The following is a 20,824-nucleotide window of genomic DNA, read 5'->3' on the forward strand; positions in this document are numbered from 1 at the left end:
AGATACATTGAATAAAATTTCTTTTCTTGGAAAATATTAAGCAACATAAACTTGTTACAGAGCATGACATGGTTTAAATATCTAGAAATATCAAAATATTGTGAACTATACAAAAGACTTGAAATTACAGGATCATAGTTTGAAGTTATATTTTATAATTCAGCTACCTGTGTGGGTTTAGGTAAATTATTTAACTTCTCTAAGCCTCGGTCTCTTCATCTGTGAAATGAAATCTATAAGATTATTTCTAATTTTTAATTTTATAATTTTGAGTTGAAAATATTAGTGTAACTTAGAAAGGCCTCCTAGAGAAGTTCTGATTTACATGTTCAAAAGAAAGAGTTCTATCTCATTACTACAACTAGCTGGTTACACAGAGCAAATTATTTTTTCTACATGCAGGTCAGTTTTTATCTTTATAATGGGACTAGATGCGATGGTCTTCAAGTTCCTTTCCAGATCTAAAATTATATTACTGTATAGTTTATCAAGTATAGGAGAGGAAAGAAATAAGAATAAGACTCAAACAAGTAAGTGCTCCTGAATGGATAGGGGAGAGTTATGATTATACAAATTAACTAAGGAAAAACAATTATTTAGCAATAATTATTTAGCAATAATTTTTTTTACTAGAAGTCCAAAATCATAATTCTGGAAAATAATAATACTTGAAATTTATGTTGTTCTTTGAATACTTTCAAAGACTAACAGACACATATAATACATACAAAACTCACTAATTGTCATGAGTATCAAGGAGTTGTGTGTTACATAAAGATTTTATGTGAGAGTGTATGTGTATATGAATTCGGTGAACATTTAAAGAACAAAATAAATATCAAATATTATTATATGGAAATAAGATTCAGGACTTCCCCAAAATGTCACTTGTTTAATGAAAACTGTTTAGCTGGGATAATTTGCATAATTATAAGAGCTATAAGTAACAAAATAAAGACAGGAAGCCTAGTCTCCTAATTACAAACCCAAATCTTTTTCTACCAGTAAGTGCTATCTCCTGCAAATACAGATATGGTTTGAGATAGAATTATATTTTAAAATTAATTAACTTATCTGCATAAAAGGGAAGGGTTTGAAATTTAGTTTGTTAAGGCTAGAAAAATCTTAAATAGATTTAAATAAAGGTTTAATATTTCTTGTTGCACAAAACTACATACATTCATGATAACTGTGCTTTTTAAAGCAGTTTTTAATCTAAAATGTTCTTCATTAAAAATAAATTTTTAAAGAAGGTAATTTAGCTGATGACTGTAAATTAACAGATGGAGATTGTGTTCAAAACAAACACACGAAAAAAAATGCCTCCTTTTATCCCTCCCCAAAACCCAACAAAATCTTCAATATCCTGTTCTGAAATTTCAGTGAAATTATCTCATTTCTGTTACTTAGATGCAACATTCCTATCTTCAGGACCCCATTTGTTTTTTTGGGTTGTTTATTCTTTTTGAAAAGACACCAGAGGAGTTTGCCATTTCCTTCTCCAGTTCATTTGACAGATGACCAGGGTCACATAGCTAGTAAGTGTCTGAAGGTACATCTGAACTCAGGTCTTCCTGGCGCTCTAATCACTGTGACACACAGCTACCTTATATTAGTAAATATTTTATTTCAAGAACACAGCTATTGTTCTCTAACAAATCCATATCCTACTTGTGACACAACAAATCAATCATAGAAACTTCAACATAAGAGGGACCTCAGGATCCATCTAGTCCAACCAAAACCTGTCCAAAAAAATCCCTCTATGACATTCCCAGTCTCCTATTGTCCAGTATCTTCTTTACTACTTTTATCTAAGGGAACTCCACGCCTTCCTGAGGTAAGGCATTCTATATTTGGAGATCTCTGCTAGTAAGTTTGTACTCACAGTGAGGTTTAAATTAACCATCCTTCAACTTCTCAAAGATTTTTGGATCTGTTCAACAAGATGACTAGTCCTGCCCTCTGGGTCAAGCTAACTCTTCAGAAACAAATGTCAAATATCTGAGGTTGGTTATCATAGCTTTTCTCCAATTCTTTTCTTCTACAGCTGAAATATCCCTAATGTCTTTAATTGATGATCCTCAGAGCTAAAAAATAAATACCATTGTCTAAAATAAAGTGCTATGATTATTTCATGCTCAGCACATGTAGACTCATGTACAATAGGCAGTGAATAAATTTGCTTTTTAATTGAATTGTAAATAGGTCTCATCTCAGTATATGCTTAATACTTATATAATTTTATAAATGCCACACATAATTAAATAAACTTGTATACAATAGGCACTTATTGAATATTTATTGGAATTGAATTTTTGTTAATGATCTCCTAGTCACTCTGATCGAGTCTCATTCCCGTTTGCCATGTCCTTCCTAAAATGAAATGCCCATAGTAAAAGACAATATTCTCCCAGATACAATCAGACCAGGGTGCTATCTCAAGGGGAAGCCATTCTCTCATTCTGTACATTATATCTCTCTTAATGCCATCTTGACCTGACTATAGCTTTTTGGGCAGTCATATCTTGCAACTGGCTCATAATAAGTTTGAACTAGACTTTAACCTTTAGATCTTTTCCCACAACTATTGAGTCACATCTTTCCTTGATTGCAGTGGTAAAATTAATTTATTTTTAAAAATCAGATTGTGAGGTTTTGCTTTCATTCTATTAAATTTTATTTTTGACAGGGTCTAAATTCTAGTCTATAGAGATTGTGCTGGATTCTGAAATGGTCATCCAGCATAAATTACTTATCTGTCCTTATATATTGTGTCATTTGATAATTTCTCATGTTTATAATTTGTTTCTTCATCAACCATCAAAAGTAGAAAAAAAACCACCCAGTAACTAAATGATAATTAATCTATACAATTAAGGCATTTTGTAAATCAGAAAGAAAACTGTCATATAGACACAAACAATATTTCTTAAATTTATTATTGTTGCTGAGAAATGAAGTGATGTCATGGATGGAGGGTCAGAATCTAAGTCGAGAAGACTTGTGTTCAAGTTATGCCTCTGACAAATAACTCTTTCACCCTAGATAAATCACAATTTCCAGAAAATTCTCTAAGATGTAGAAACAGATGAAGTATGGCTCAATACTTGCAGAATGAGCTTCCACACTAAGATATAATTACACAGTGATTGAAATCACAGGTACAGACTAAAATATATGACAACATTTTTTATCTTACTAAAAACAAAGATAAAGTTAGGGATCATTCTGTCCTCTTAAGACTGAGTATAATTGGCAAGCTAAGGTTATGCATCTTGTATTTTTGGATACAGGAAGATGAACACAAATGTCTGAAGACATGGTGTAAAATTTGGATGAAAAGTCATTATGCTATGAAATCTAAAGTTATACAGGATAAAGCTGGATCATTATAGGATAAGCATTGTTAGGTCCTAACAAGGAGGAAAGCACAGATCTGGAAATGGATTCTTTGTCTACAGTTTGAGGACCAACTTAACAAAAGATGGAGAATCTTGTCATCAGAGTGACTACCACCTGATGAATTATCTTGGCCCAGCAATTCATCAAACTAATGAGGAAATGTACCTCTTTCTTTTTGAAAAGACACCAGAGGAGCTTGCCATTTCCTTCTCCAGAGCTTCATTGCAGAAATGAGGGACTATAGATGAAGAGCCTTACATACATCACCAGAACTAGTTAGTGTGTTTGGTTTAGTCTCGCTTAGCTGTCTTTTTTTTTTTTAAAAAAAACTGTTAAAGAGATGGATTGGGGAGGGAATCACATTGAAATTAATGTGAAGTAAAAACAAAAAGTGATGATAAAAACTGAGAACAAGAAGGAATAGCATAGAGAGAGCTGGACTTATAATCTGGAAGGTGGGTACCCATCTAAGAATCATAGGAGTTGTAGGATCCCAGGCAAATCATTTAACCTTTCAAATTCTGAGGCCACTAAGATTATGTGCTGCAGAGAAGGTGGATTGTAGGGAAGAAAGAATGTCCTCATCCAGAAATTCCACAGACCCGTGAAATCACAGACCTAGTCCATGATACTATCAACAAATATGGTTTTCCTAATATTCTGCTTTAGTGGGAAGCACCCACAATATATTTTTAAACAACTTTTCTATGTATACAGAGATTTTAAATCAGGAAAAATGGAGGAACAAAAAATAAAGACTTGATTTTCAAAATACTTAAATTCTAATCCTTTACCCTCCCCTGAACACCTACTTCTCTACATTTCTTTTTTGTGTATAGAATGGAAAAAACTAAGAAAAAGGTCCTGAGTTGGTATAGAAAAGGAAATTTTGTTCATTAATTTAAAAATCATTAAATCTAGACATTATAACTAAGGAAACAAAAATGTTAATGGATGGGGAACTATACCTGTGATTTCAATCTTAAAGGCAAATAACAGGTAAGACATTTCATTCATGAAGGCAGAGTAGCACATTCTCTGCATCTTAAAGACTGGGATTTGCATAAAGCCATGAAAGGTAAAGGAACTTATCAAGGCTCATGTAGTCGTTATCCACAAGCTCAAGTCAGAGATGTGGGGCTTGCATCCAAGTCTCCTTGGATCCAAAGTTATTTCTCTTATATATTAGGCCATGCTTACTACTTCACTGTTCTGAACAGTCTGTAATGAAGATTAAAGAGAAACAAAAAGAATCACATTTCCATAAAGGTCCTCCTCGTCACAACACCCCCTTGACTTTGTTAAAGACAATAATATTATTCTAAATTAGAAACCATTCTCAAGATTAACTTTGAAAATTAATAATGTATTTGAAACAACTACCAAGAAAACACTATTGATTTACCAGGATATCCTTCCAAACTTTTCCGGACATTCTCCACCGTGGGATAAATCTAAACAAAAGAAGGAAAAAAAATTGAGAATGTATTAGTTGAAAAAAGTCTTTTCTCTTTACTAAGGTTCATCTTCCCATTAATTCTCAATCTCTCCTTTCTCTAAGGCCTGAATAATACCCTACCTCCCTTACATCTTCAATCACCTCTAGCAAGTCATCTACAAATGTGTTCCACTAATAACTCTCAGGAATTTTGACTCTATCCAACAGAATATACTGAACTAGAAGGGACAGACACTCAGAATTTTCTATGACCTAGACAGAATGATCTAAAAAAATACACTTCCTCCCCTAAAAAGGGCAACAGGAAAGAGACGGGAGGAGGGAGGGGATTGAATGGGACAAATCTCATTATACTAAGAGGTACCAAAAACCTATGGTAATAGAGGGGAAGAAGGGAGCAGAGGAGAAACACCTGAATCTTCTTCTCATCAGACTTGGCTTAAAGTCAACCTACACATACTCAGTTAACTTATAAAACATCTAACCTTTCAAGTATTAAAAGGGGAAAAGGGGAGGGGGGACGGAGAAAGGGAAGGGGAGTGGGGTAAATAAGGGGAAATAATAAAAGGAAGGGAAGGGAAAAGGGAAAAAGGGAAAGGGGAAAGAAAGGGGAGGGTATGATATAGGAGGACAAACATACTGAAGGGGGTGGTATTAAAAAAAATACTGGGGAATATTGGAAAAAGGGGGGAAGGGGGAAAATACAAACTGAGGGAAGATAGCACAGAGGGCAATAAAGAATTAGTAATCATAACCTTGAATGTGAATGGGATGAACTCTCCCATAAAACATAAGCAAATAGCAGAGTGCATTAAAAACCAGAATCCTACAATATGCTGCTTACAAGAACCTCATTTGAAGCAGAGAGATACATATAGAGTAAAGGTAAAAGGTTGGAGCAAAATATGTTTTGCTTCAGCTGAAGTAAAAAAAAAAGCAGGGGTAGCAATCCTTATCTCAGACAAAGCAGCAGCAAAAATAGATAGCATTAAAAAAGATAAGGAAGGAAACTTTATCCTCCTAAAAGGTACCATAGACGATAAAGTAATTTCAATACTGAATGTATATGCACCCAGTGGGACAGCACCCAAATTCTTAGAGGAGAAGCTGAAAGAATTACAGGAAGACATAGACAGCAAAACTCTACTAGTAGGAGACCTCAACCTCCCGCTATCAGATCTAGATAAATCAAAACATAAAACAAACAAGAAAGAAATTAGGGAAGTAAATAGATTGTTAGAAAAATTAGATATGGTAGACTTATGGAGAAAACTGAATGGGGATAGAAAGGAATATACCTTTCTCTCTGCAGTACATGGAACTTATACAAAAATTGACCATGTACTAGGACATAAAAACCTAACGATCAACTGCAGAAAGGCAGAAATAGTGAATACATCTTTCTCAGATCACAATACAATAAAAGTCATATGCAATACTGGGCCAAGGAGATATAGACCCAGAGCAAATTGGAAACTGAATAACCTCATTTTAAAAAATGAGTGGGCCAAAAAACAAATTATAGAAAGAATTAACCATTTTATCCTAGATAATGATAATAATGAAACAACATACCAAAACCTATGGGATTCATACAAAGCAACTCTCAGGGGATATATTATAGGTCTAAATGCTTATATGAATAAATTGGAGAAAGAGGAAATCAATGAACTAAACATTCAACTAAAAAAATTAGAGAAAGAACAAATCAAAAATCCCCAATTAAATACCAAATTAGAAATTTTAAAAATTAAAGGAGAAATTAATAAAATTGAAAGCAAAATAAATATTGAATTAATAAATAAAACCAAAAGTTGGTATTATGAAAAAACCAATAAAATTGAGAAACCTCTGGTCAATTTGATTAAAAAAAAGAAAGAAGAAAACCAAATTGCTAGTATTATAAATGAAAAAGGTGAACTCACCACCAATTAGGAGGAAATAAAAGTAATACTTCGAAATTATTTTGCCCAACTCTATGCCAATAAATTTGATAATCTAAGTGAAATGGATGAATATTTACAAAAATATAAGTTGCCCAGGTTAAATGAGGAAGAGATTAAATACCTGAACAACCCTATCTCAGAAAAAGAAATTCAACAAGCCATTATTGAACTCCCTAAAAAAAAATCTCCATATAAACTCTTTGGAAAAATAGGGAAACATGGAACTCAGCCTAACTCTTTCTATGAAACCAATATGGTACTGTTACCTAAACCAGGAAGAGTTAAAACAGATAAAGAAAATTATAGACCTATTGTCCCTGATGAATATAGATGCAAAAATCCTAAATAAAATCTTAGCAAAACGACCACAACAAGTCATCACTAGGATAATACATTATGATCAAGTAGGATTTATTCCAGGAATGCAGGGTTGGTTCAATATTAGGAAAACTGTTAGTATACTCAATCATATCAATAACAAACGTATCAGAAATCATATGATCATATCAATAGATGCTGAAAAAGCTTTTACCAAAATACAGCATCCATTCCTATTAAAAACACTAGAGTGTAGGAATAAATGGACTGTTCCTTAAAATAATTAGCAGTATCTATCTGAAACCATCAACAAGCATTATATTCAATGGGGAGAGGCTAGAGGCATTCCCAATAAGATCAGGGGTGAAACAAGGGTGCCCATTATTACCACTACTATTCAATATTGTATTAAAAATGTTAGCATCAGCAATTAGAGAAGAAAAAGAAATTGAAGGAATTAGAATTGGGAAGGAAGAGACAAAACTCTCGCTCTTCGCAGATGACATGATGGTCTACCTAGAGAATCCCAAGAAATCATCTAAAAAACTACTGGAAACAATCAGCAATTTTAACAAAGTTGCAGGTTATAAAATAAACCCCCATAAATCCTCAATTTTTCTATATATGTCTAGCAAGAAACAGCAGGAAGAGCTAGAAAGAGAAATCCCATTCAAAGTAACCTCAGACAGTGTAAAATATTTGGGAGTCTATTTGCCAAGACAGACTCAGAATCTTTTTGAAAACAATTATAAAACACTTCTCTCACAAATTAAATTAGATTTAAATAACTGGGCAAATATCAACCGCTCATGGATAGGGAGAGCTAATATAATAAAAATGACAATTCTACCAAAACTAAACTATCTGTTTAGTGCCCTACCAATCAAAATTCCAAAAAATTACTTTAATGAGTTAGAAAAAATTGTAAGTAAATTCATATGGAGAAATAAAAAGTCAAGAATTGGCAGGAGCTTAATGAAAAAAAATGCAAACAAAGGTGGCTTAGCTCTACCCGATCTAAAATTATTATTATAAAGCATCAGTCATCAAAACTGTTTGGTATTGGCTAAGAAATAGAGTGGTGGACCAGTGGAATAGACTAGGTGTAAAACTAGGAGACTATTATAGTAATCTGCTGTTTGATAAACCCAAAGAGTCTGGCCACTGGGATAAAAACTCCCTCTTTGATAAAAACTGCTGGGATAATTGGAAGTTAGTATAGAAGAAACTTAGATTAAACCAACACCTCACACCCTTTACCAAGATAAGATCCAAATGGTTACAGGACACAGACATAAAGAACAATACTATAAGCAAATTAGAAGATCAAGGACTAGTCTACCTGTCAGATCTATGGAAAGGGGAGCAGTTTATGACTAAGGAAGAGTTGGAGAACATCACCAAAAACCAATTAGATGATTTCGATTACATTAAATTAAAAAGCTTTTGCACAGATAAAACCAATGTAACCAAGATCAAAAGAAATGTAGTAAACTGGGAAACAATCTTTACAATTAATGATTCTGACAAAGGACTCATTTCTAAAATATACAGAGAACTGAGTCATATTTTTAAAACAAAAAGCCACTCCCCAAATGACAAATGGTCAAAGGATATGCAAAGGCAATTTACAGATGAGATCAAAGCAATCCATAGCCATATGAAAAAATGCTCTAAATCATTAATTATTAGAGAAATGCAAATTAAAGCTTCTCTGAGGTACCACCTCACACCTCTCAGATTGGCCAGTATGACCAGGAAGGATAATGATCATTGTTGGAAGGGATGTGGGAAATCTGGGACACTCTTACACTGTTGGTGTAGCTGTGAACTCATCCAACCCTTCTGGAGAGCTATTTGGGACTATGCCCAAAGGGCAGCAAAAATGTGCATACCCTTTGACCCAGCAATACCACTACTGGGTCTATACCCTGAAGAGATGAGGAAAAAGGGTAAAAACATTACTTGTACAAAAATATTTATAGCAGCCCTGTTTGTGGTGGCAAAGAATTGAAAATCCAGTAAATGTCCTTCAATTGGGGAATGGCTTAGCAAACTGTGGTATATGTATGTCATGGAACACTATTGTTCTATTAGAAATCAGGAGGGACGGGATTTCAGGGAAACCTGGAGGGATTTGCATGAACTGATGCTGAGTGAGATGAGCAGAACCAGAAAAACACTGTACACCCTAACAGCAACATGGGAGTGATGTTCAACCTTGAAGGACTTGCTCATTCCATCAGTGCAACAAATGGGAACAAGTTTGGGCTGTCTGCAAAGGAGAGAACCATCTGTATCCAGATAAAGAACTGTGGAGTTTGAACAAAGTACAAGGACTATTCCCTTTAATTTGGAAAAAAAAAAACCAGATATCTTATTGTCTGATCTTTTTATCTCTGAGAATTCTGTTCTCTTTAAGGATATGATTTCTCTCTCATCACACCCAATTTGGAGCAATGTACAACATGGAAACAAAGTAAAGACTGATGGAGTGCTATCTGTGAGGTGGGGGTGGGGGGAGGGAAGCAAGATTGGGAGAAAACTGTAAAACTCAAATAATATCTTTAATAAAAAAAATTTTTAAAAATAAAATAAAATAAATTTAAAAAAATGTGTTTCAGTTTCTCCCTGGTGGTATGAGCACCACTATCAATCTGGAAGGCAAAATCCAATAAGCATCTCAGATTCTTTTATCTCTTATGCCTCTCCTCTCTTCATTTTTGTGATATAATGAAGAGTACTAGATTTGGAGCCAGGTGACTGTAGTTACAATCCTGGTTGCAATGGCCATAATTCTAGCTGTGTAACCTTGGACAAATCACTTCACCCCTTGATTCTCAATTTTTTCATATCTCAATTGAGACAACAGAAGTAAATATATCTATAAACCATTAAACACACCAAGAAAGTGAGTTACCATAATTATTTTAATCTTCCAATGCCATCTTTCAACTTCTCTCCATTCTTCCTGCAAACCAGTAATTCCAGTTTCCAATATATCTTGCCTAAATGGGTTGGCAATCCTTGCCTCCAGTTTCAGTCCTTCCAACCTATTCTTCAGTCTGTCAGTGAGTCAACTAGTAATTATTCAGTATGTTATGTGCCAGAAATAAGTTAAGTGATGTGGATTAAAAAAAAACACAATTCCCTGCTTTCAAGGAGTTTGATGGAAGAAACAATATAACTGTATACACACAAGATACAATTGGATAATTAGGGATAGTCTAAGAAAGGCACTAGGACTGAAGACTGGGAAAGGCTTTTTGAAGAAGGTGAACATGAGCTGAGGCTTGAAGGAAGCCAGGAAACAGAGACACAAAGGGAAGAGAGTTGCAGGCAGGAGGACAATCATTGAAAATCCTCAGGGCTGGAAGATGAGAGTGGACTAGTGAGGACAATGACACTGAACCACAGAAGACACAGAATGGAATAATCTTATTGAAAAGCTTTGATCATATCATCCCGTTACTCAAAAAAGCAATCTCAGATGTCCCCTTTATGATTACCTTAATGTGAACTCAAGATCTTGTCTACCAATAAATTTTTGTGTTCTTAGAGACAGCGAGTGACACAATGTGCCAGGCTTTCTAGAGTCAGGAAGACTCATCTTTTTGGTTCAAATCTGTCTGCAGACATTGACCAGTTGGGTGACACTGGGAAAGTCATATTATTTCTATTTCTTCAACTGTGAAATGAGAACAACAACATGAACTATCCAGAAGGGTTGTTATGACGATCAGTTAGGCGCCAAATAATAGTTTCTCCTCTTCCCCCCCTCTGCACGATAATCTCCATCCCTGGAAAACACTGCCCCCACAATTCTGCCTGCAGAAATGAAGTGGATAAAAACATCCTTTCAAGACAAACTTGAAACTTATATAAAATTTCTGTTTGATCCTCTCAAGCTAAAATAGAATTCTACCTTCATTGGATTTCTGTTATCACTCTGTACTCTCTTCTATTTTTCAGGATAAGTTATTTTGTATTTTAGCTATCTGAGTACATTCTCCAACTAGATTGTGAACTTTATGAAGGCAGGGAATGTTCCTTACTATTCTTTGTGACTCCTACAAAACCTGGCACAATCCCTGAACATATTTAAACAGATTCAATGAATCTTCACTTATGTTCACAAATGAACATAAGAAAATTAAAAATCTACATTTAAAAGGGCATTCCAAATGATATAAAACCAATAGTTTCATGGAAAAGAAAGCTTCATAAAAAGTTAATATTTAGCCTTTTAAAGCTTTACAAAATTCTAATCAAATAATAAAGATCTATTTCATCAAAAATGCAAAAGGTTGGTAACAAGCTTACAGGGAACTGAAAAAGGGGAGAAAAAAATCCACTCCAAACCCTTAGATTTGATTTCTCCTTAAATTAACCTTAAATAAATGAAAAGTTAATTACTAACCCATAACTCTCTAAATATTTAATATTTTTCATGATTTCTCAGAAAAAACCTGCAACTGAGTCAAAGTCTTAAGCTAGTCTGCAAAAGAACCACAGTTCTCTAACTAGCATTTTTTCCCCTTCATTTTTTTCCAATTATATGGCAAGGAAGTTTTCAACATTCATCTATTTGGAAGTTTATGAGTTCTGCATTTTCCTACCACTCTCCCTTCCTTCCTCCTTCCCCATGACAGCAAACAATCTGGTAGAAGTTTTTCATGTACAATTGTGTTTAATATGTTTCCATCTTATTCATGTTGTGAAAGAGGAATTAGAAGTAATGGAGAAAAAACCCATGAGAAAGAAGGAAAAAACATAAAAGAAGTTTTAAAAAGTGAACATGGTATGCTTTGTTCTGCAATCAGACTCCCTAATTTTTTCTCTATATGTGGAGGGTCATAACCAGTCTCTCAGGATTGTCCTTGATTTTAGCATTTTCTTGATGTCAGCATAGAATAACAATCAAAAAATAGCAGCTCATATGTTTAAGAGCTTGTCATTTTATGGTTACAAAGCACAAAAGAGTTTTTAATGTTAGAACTAAATAGAAGACTAAAGCTTCTGAGGAACCTAATAATCTCAGGAGGTGGTTAATGTAAAATAGTAATACCTCCATTTTACAAACAAGGACATACTAAGTGCCAAGTGCTTGAGAAAACAGAGCAAACAAAGGTTAAGTGACTTGTTCAGGGTCACACAGCTTGTATAAGGCTAAATTTGAACTTGGGTCTTTTTAGCTCTGAGACCAGAGTTTTAATCACTGTACCACCTAGGTGAGTAAAATGACTCAACCAAGATCATATAGTATCAGAGACATGACCATGACCCTAACCCAAAAGCCTTTGAGACCATGGCCTTTAAACCAAATAGCATCTCTCCAGATACTGATGAAAAGTTAAATGTTCTCAGAATCAAAGAGTTTGGACCTTAAAAATCATCTTCCTTTTTTTTCAAATGGACAAACTGAGTCCCCAAAAGCTTAATTCACTTTATCCAAGGTTACAGCCAGCAGTTGAGCTAAGGGCCAAATTTTTTTGATGCCAAATCCTGTGTTCTCTTCTCACCACATTGAAGATGTAAAAATGTATCAACTGGATGTCGAAAGAGACCTACCAAATGAAGAGGAACATCCTGCTGTCCTTGGGTCTTTCCATGATTTCCTAGAACCACCAGGCTGTCTTTAAATTCAGTACAAAGCCATTTAGATTCATCAGCTCCCAAGGAGCCGATGCTTGAAAACTGGCCTACAATGGGCCAACATTGTTGCTCAGGTACAAATGAGGTATACTCCTTCAGAAGCTGTGGGAGTAGAAAGTTATTATGCATCATCATCTTTGGAGAGATATTGAGCTTATCCCCAATTCTTGGAAAAAAGAAAAATTTTAAAACCTTACAAATTTCAATTTTTCAGAAAAAAAAGATCAAAGAATAGTTTATTTTCCCCCCTAAGTGTGATTGTTATTTTTCTTTCTCAATTTTTATTTATTTTGAGATTCAGTTTTGGGGCGGATAGGTGGCGCAGTAGATAGAGCACCAGCTCTATCTGGAGTCAGGAGTACCTGCGTTCAAATCCGGCCTCAGACACTTAATGATTACCTAGCTGTGTGAGTTTGGGGAAGCCGTTTAATCCCATTGCCTTGCAAAAAAAAAAAAGAGAGAGATTCAGTTTTTAAAAAATACTGAGTTTGAAATTCTCTTCTTCCCTCAACCTGTTGAGAAGGCAAGCAATATAATATCAATTATATATATGAAGTCATGCAAAATACATTCCCACATTAGTCATGCTGCCCCTCCCCCAAAAAGAAAAGCAAATTATGGGACAAAAAAATCAAAAACCCAAACTCAATTCTTTCTGGTGCTGATATTTTTAATGTAGTCAGTGAATTTAATTTTTTTTAAACTGAAAATTCTTCTAACCAGGGTCAGATTCAGATAATAATAAAAGGAAATGACTGATAGGGACAGAAATAAGAGCTTGGTGAATTGTCCAAGAAATTCCACCAACATACAAATTACTGAACTAGTTTTAACTGTCTTAATAGAAAGTTTTTTTTTCAATATTTTTGGCTCTAGATTTTTAAAACAGGTCTAAATTTCCTATTCCTTGCATTATGCCACCTAGCTGGCCCATCCAAGTTTATTCCTGTCTAGTCTACTCACATTGTCACAAAGGGAATTTGACAAAATAGTTGTAGTCGATAATTATGGCTAACAACTTCCTAGTAATTATTCTAATAGGTTTTTGAAGCATTAATGCTTTAAAAAAAAAAGGTACCAGATACTTTGGTATATGGGCCACTAGCATGACCGTCAATGTATTCCTGCACAACATCCATTAGCATCAGCAAAGGTAAATGATAGGATTTATATGGTGATTAAGACATAAGGAGTCCCATTAGGATTTACCAGGGGCTTCAAGTAATACCCCATTGATGTAGTTATATAACACCTATTATTACCATCATTTCAAATGGGGTAAATCTACATAATTCTATTTGATGAATTTATCTGTGATTTTTCACATCAGGAACAAATGTAACTTTTGTAACTGGAATCCCCTTTGGGGTATTTAAAGACTAACTTTGTTTAAATTAAATCCATTTCTAATATACAGATTTTATTAACACGATTTTCTTTTTTTTCAGATAAGACTCTCTTACTATGAAAGCTAAACCAGAAGCTGTAATATTCTTCTTTGAAAATTTTTTTTATTTTTTTAAGGCAATGGGATTAAATGACTTGCCCAAGGTCACACAGCTAAGTATTAATTAAGTGCCTGAGATTCAATTTGAACTCAGGTCCTCTTGACTCCAGGGCTGGTACACTATCCACATGTACTTAACCACCCCCAGCGGTTAATACTCTCTCTCTCTCTTTTTTTAAAGATTTTTCAAGGCAGTAGGGTAAAGTGGCTTGCCCAAGGCCACATGGCTAGGTAATCATTAAGTGTCTGAGGTCGGATTTGAACCCAGGTACTCCTGACTCCAAGGCCGGTGCTCTATCCACTGTGCCACCTAGCCGCCCCACTAGCGTTAATACTCTTAAAAGAGAAAGTTGAGTAGGTGGGTTCTGGGGAGGCCAGAAGATATGGGCAGAAGGAAAAAGAAAGTTCTGCAGAAGAAACCTTTAAATCTTTTTTTTCCCATTTGTGATTATTTTAAGATTTATATACCCCTTAGATCACCTGCAATTGAGGAATGGCTAAATAAAGCAGGGTACAATGAAATGCAATGGAATATCATTGAACTGTAAGAATTGATGGATGTAACTTATAACCTTTTGAAAAAATGAAGCAAATAGGACCTAGAAACTAAGAATAATAAATAAGTAATGATATGAACTGATGCAAAGTAAAGTGAATAGAACTAGAACATTGTACACAGTAATATCAACATTGTATGATGATCCATTGTGGTAAAAGACTCAGCTACTCTGATTAAAACAATGATCCAAGACTATAAAAGACCCCTGATTAAAAAAAAATTATCCACCTCAAGAGAAAGAAGTGAAGAATTCTGAGGACAATTTAAATTTAATCTTATCACTTTCTTTTTAGTATTTTTTGCAATGTAGCTAATATGGAAATATAATTTGTATGATTTCACATATATAACTGATATCATGACACAGTGAATAGAGTACCAGGTCTCAAGTCAGGAAGTCTCATCTTTCTGAGTTCAAATCCTGCCTCAGACACTTAATAGTTTTGTGATCCTGGGCAAGTCTTTTAACCCTGTTTGCCTCAGTTTTCTCATCTATAAAATGACCTGAAGAAGGAAATGGTAAATCACTCAATTATCTTTGCCAAGAAAACACTAAATGGAGTCACCAAGATACAGACATGACTAAAACAATGGAACAAAAATTGTTTGTCTTCACAGGGAGTGGGTGAAGAGTTACAGGGAGGAAGATTTAAAAAAATTTTTTTAAATGATACAAATAAATAAAAAACATTTAAAAAATGGCTGACTGACAATGATGACAATAATTTAAATGGAACAAAAATAAATTAATCAAAACTGAATTTATTGAAATTATAATTTCATAACTAAGTTTGGATTCAGAGAAGAGGTGAGAAGGCACCTCACCTCTCCCTACTTCTTTGCAAAGGGAGAGAACTACAGGTGTGAAATACTACATGTAATATCACATATTTTTCATTACTCTGGAAAGTTTGCAGAATCTTTTTTTCCCTCTTTTTGCACTATGGTTTAGGGGATCTTGAATATAGGAGGAGATATAGTGAGGAATATAAGTGATATAAAATAGATGATATCAATAAACATTTTTTAAAAGTAACATATCGAAAATCTTAGATAATAGTAATAAACATTATTTAAAATTAATATGTCCAAAATCATAGGAGTTAAGAATTAGAATAGACCTTCTGATACTAATGTAATTCAAGCCTCTAATTTTTATCTGCTCTAAATCAATTAGTGTTTTTGTTCAGTCACATTAAACTATCTGTGACACCATTTGGGGTTTTCTTGAACAATATACTGGAGTGGTTTGCTATTTCTTATTCCTACTTATTTTACAGATAAAGAAACTGAATCAGTTACATGACTTGCCCAAGGTCATACAGCTAGTAAGTATCTGAAGATAGATTTGAACTCAAATATTCCAGGCACTCAATCTACTGCACTACCTAGCTTACTTTAAATCAACTGTGCTCAAGTCCTAACCCATTTGGTAACACTGACTCTGATTATAAGAAACAGCATTCACTAGGAAAAAGAGTAATAGCCAACAATTAGAAAGTAAGAAACCAAAGAAATTTATAATTAAAATTTTCTACACACCTACTATGTGTTTGTTAGGCCTCAATAAAATTAAAAAATCAAGCACATAAAATATAAGGGACATACATGAACAGGAAGAATCAATCAACAATTATTTATTCAGTATCTACTTTATTAAGTGGCCACTACTGTGGCTAGATACTTAGGATCCCAAGACAAATAATGCTGCCATTGTTAAAATAAGTAGTATTATAATTTTATAGCTATTAATAATAACAATAACAATTAAAAGCTACAATAATAACAACTGGCATTTAGATAGTGCTTAGCAAAGCACTGTATCTATATCTATATAAATAGACAGATATATATATTCTTGTTTAATCCTCCAAAAAAACCTGGGAGTAAGGTGCTTTTGTTTACAGATAAGAAAGGTAAGGCACAGAGAGACTAGCCTCAGGGCAAACCACTAGTGAGTATATATCCATATTCTCAAGAAGCTCACATACTAAGATAAACAAGAAAACAAATAAAAGTTTGATACCTTCCTAAGCCGAAAATGGCCCCAGTCTTCTTTATGACTCCCTTGAAATCGTCCTGGAGTTGACCCAATAAGATAAACTCTAAAAACCATCAGAGACATGATAAAATGTAAAGTAACTCTGACTTTCAGCAAGTAAAGAGATAGAACCAAGTCAAAAATTAAACATGTGGAATGGAATGTTTCCACATCTCACTTTGATGTGATTCCTAGTAAGGAATAACACATTCAAAGACAGCATTTCATTTGAGGAAGAAATAGTGTTTTCGATTAATCAAAAAAAGTTACTTTCAGAATACCTACTATTCACAGAACATTTTGCTTTTAAAAATTTCTTTGCCAAAAAAAAACCCCAACAACACAACAAAAAAGTAAGTTCTTTAAATAGAGATTCCATTTCATTTTTCATCCCCTCCCTGGCTCTGCCTATGCATATGGAAGAAATGTTTCTGGTGTTTAAGTTCAGAATTTTAAAAACATTAAAAACAAAGAACTTATATTCAGTAAATATTTACTGAGCACTTAAGAAAGTGCAAGGCACTATGGGAAATTTTCTGAAAAAGGACTAAGAACATAGCTGCTGCCTTTAGGAAGTTTACAATACAGAATAAAATCATATTCTACACTTTCCTCTCCAATCTCTTTATTGCATATCAGTTTGCCCCATGAAATTTAAGTCCTCATTTTCTGCTTTATCCTCCTTCATTCATTCAATAAATATTCACTGAGCAGTTGCTATGGACAAGACATGGGGAAGGCTACAAGGATAAATAAGACACTTTCTCTACCCTGAATGAGCTTGTAATCTATCAGGGGAGAGAAGACAATACCTATGAGGCAAGGAAAGATGGGGTACACCCCACAAGAAAAGCAGGATTAGAGTTCTAGAGAGTTTAGAAATTTGATTTCTGTGTCCTCTTGAAGAAGGGGAGCAGGTTTCACTGTTTCCCCCATTGCAAAGTTTAAGAAATGTGAGGCAAGGGGTAAATTGGGGCATATTTTGAAAAGAGGATTGAGAAAAAAATAACAAAGACATTCAGATGACGATCACACCATCATCCCTCAACATATAAACAAAAAGACTTTAGAAGGGCTTTCAAGATTTCTGTTATGTCTTTAAGTCAAAGGTTAACTTGGAGTGCTGGGAAGGGGAATAGGTCCTCTGAGCAGCTGTGAACCCTTTCTCACTCAGAATAATGTTTTTAATTGCAATAAGATACAAGATTACTAAGGAAATCATTACACTAAAATAATGTTGTAATTTTTTTCTCCATTCAAGTTTACAGAAATTTGTGCTCTCTGTTTAAAACTCATGTTCTACATGATTTCAGAGAAGTAATTTCAACTGTTGGATCTCTTCTTACCCCACCCCCCATTCCAGAACCCATTAATCATTTTATATTTATGCTAAAGTCTCCATGCTCGCAATAATTTTTTTATACTTATTTTTTATTTTTCCCATCTGCAGAAATATTACTTTTTCAAGAAGAAGTTAAGTTCCTTGAAAGCAGGAACCGAAAGCATAAAGCTCAGGTTGTCAGATAGCAGGCACTTAATAAATTACCTTATTGAATAAAGCCTACCTTGTTTCAGAAAAGTCATGCTCCTGGATGATATCTGTCCATTCTTTGAGAGAAGGAGCATTGTAAGCCATCAAGTAACTTATCAGATCAGATTTGAAGTTTGTTGATGATTCACCATAATCACTGGGTGTTCCATATGGTAATCGTGGATACAAAGGACTGAGCCATATTCTAGAAGAAAAAAGAAAAAGAAAAAGAAAGTAGGCTGCTGAGAAACCCATAAACTGGACTGCTGGGTTGCTTTACTTACCATGCATTTATTCTGGAGACAAAAAAGTGAATTCTTATTAAGGATGTAAAAAATTGTTTTTTCAAGGAGAAAAACTAAGTATCCTCCTACCCTAAACCATGGAATAAGTTACTAAGGGAGACTGACGGTTCTTCTTTTCTAGTTGCCTAGAATAAGCTAGATTTTCATTTTCCTGGAAAGGTTGTACATGAATAAACCAGAGGCTAGAAAGATGGATTCACAAACTGTTAGATTCTCAACCCTAAGATCATGGTTTAATGAAGAAAAGTACTAAACCTGGAGTTAGGAAGACCTGATTCAAATGGTGCCTCTGGCAGTAACTAGCTACATGGACTTAGTTTCTTCATCTGTACAATAAAGATAAATAATACCTGAGGAACCTACCTCATGGGGGTGTTGTGAGGATCAATTACATGGAATAATGTATGGAAAGTGTTTTTCAAAGCTTAAAATGCTATACAAGCAGAGCAGAACATGATATGGGATGGACTAGCCTAGACTCACAGAAAGTTACAGAGAAAGGGCTAGAACACAGGTCCCTTTAGTCTCTATCTGACATGGACAGAGAAGAGAATATGTTACTACTCTACATCCACAGCAACTACTAACTATTTCTAAAGTTAGAGCCTCTAAATGTCCTTATGTACTAGAGGGAGATTAGTGAGAATTAAATGTCTTGAGACATCAATGAGGAGAAAAATGGATAATTCAAGAAAATGGCTCTCCATTTCATTTTGCAAATATTACGAATATTTTTTCAAAGCATTAATAGTATTCAATCTCTCTTTGTATCTAAAATGCCCTAAACAAATCTCTAATATTCAGTTCAGATGAATCACGATTTAAAGAAAACAATTCCAAGAGAGTAGAGATGTCTGATTCAATAAGCCAGAAGGCATGAGTCTGTTGTTAACCACTTCTAAGAATGCACCTGGGAACATGCAGGAGGTATTTGTTACAATTTCCTATACATCAAATACATGTGGTTGTTCCATTTTTATGAATGTTAAAAACAAATCTTGGGACTATGGAAACATTCATTTCTCCAGAGCAGGCTTTTCATAAGGGGCCAGTAGCATGACATTGTCTTTCACTGAAGCAAATCGTAAAGAAATTATTCTTTAAGAGAAATTGCTTTCTCTTTGGTTATAAACAACATAAAGGGCACCAAAAATAGACTATTAATTGGCTATTTCAGCTTTTAATTAAATAACAGCAAGGTTCCAACAAAAAAAATCATTTTTTTATTTGATTTCTACAAGATAGCTGCCTCTTTGAAATTATACGGTCACAGTACCCAAAGACACACCACAACAACAGCAAGCATTTCACTTGATCTCTCTCGGACTCAGTTTCCTCATCTATAAAATAAGGATGATAAGCACCTATCTCCTAGGATTATTATAATAATTGTAAAGGTCTCAGTATGTTTCTGGCACATGCCAATTAATTATTATTAGCTGTGGAACCCTAGTCAGCTCACTTAACCTGTTTGCCTTTTCTTTTTCTGTAAAATGAAAATAATAACACCTACCTTGCAGATTTGTTGTGAGGACCAAATTAAAAAAGTGTTTAGCACAGTGTCTAGCAAATAATGAGTAGCTATTATTATTGTCATTACCATTTTGCAGATGAAGTTGATAGAGGTCAAGTGACAGTTAAAATGTCTAGAGATAAGAGTGTAGACTTGTGTCTTTATATCCAATTTCAGAACTACATTTTAAACCATAATTTAAAAATATGATGCTTTCAAACTATGTGATCACAGGAGGATGGCAATGCCACAGGAAGACAAAATAAGCAGGAAAATGTATATTCTGTTATGGAATGAGAAAAGTTAATTTCATAAACTCTGTTGGCATTTGAGGCTCTTCTGAGGCTGCCCCGTTTCAATTTGCATGACATTTATCTCCATAAATGCCTTGTCCTGACTACTCTTTGATTCAATGAGTAATTATTACGCCATTTACAGAAGGCTGAGCCAGGCTTTTTGGACTACAAAGACTAACATGAATCATGTATGTGGTCAAGAAGCTAATATTCCACTGTGGGGAAGCAACAGGAATACAGATAAGTATGAAACATGATTGGGAAAGAGGCAAAAGCAAAGGCAGACAAA

At 34.3% G+C, this 20,824-nt stretch overlaps 1 protein-coding gene across 8 annotated transcripts in view; it reads right to left on the bottom strand.

Annotated features, from left to right (window-relative positions):
- TDP1 (tyrosyl-DNA phosphodiesterase 1) overlaps positions 1 to 20,824 on the bottom strand; it is a 220,358-nt gene that overhangs the window by 129,554 nt on the left and 69,980 nt on the right. For all 8 annotated transcript variants that reach the window (XM_074235526.1, XM_074235525.1, XM_074235522.1 and 5 more), the window contains 4 exons: positions 18,456 to 18,626; positions 16,876 to 16,954; positions 12,700 to 12,885; positions 4,811 to 4,859 (listed from right to left, as the gene is read on the bottom strand). In XM_074235526.1, coding sequence (XP_074091627.1) covers positions 4,811 to 4,859; positions 12,700 to 12,885; positions 16,876 to 16,954; positions 18,456 to 18,626 — 485 coding nt within the window. The remainder of the gene's footprint in view (positions 1 to 4,810; positions 4,860 to 12,699; positions 12,886 to 16,875; positions 16,955 to 18,455; positions 18,627 to 20,824) is intronic.

Source organism: Macrotis lagotis, chromosome 4 (genome assembly GCF_037893015.1).
Source record: "Macrotis lagotis isolate mMagLag1 chromosome 4, bilby.v1.9.chrom.fasta, whole genome shotgun sequence".
NCBI lineage: Eukaryota > Metazoa > Chordata > Mammalia > Peramelemorphia > Peramelidae > Macrotis > Macrotis lagotis.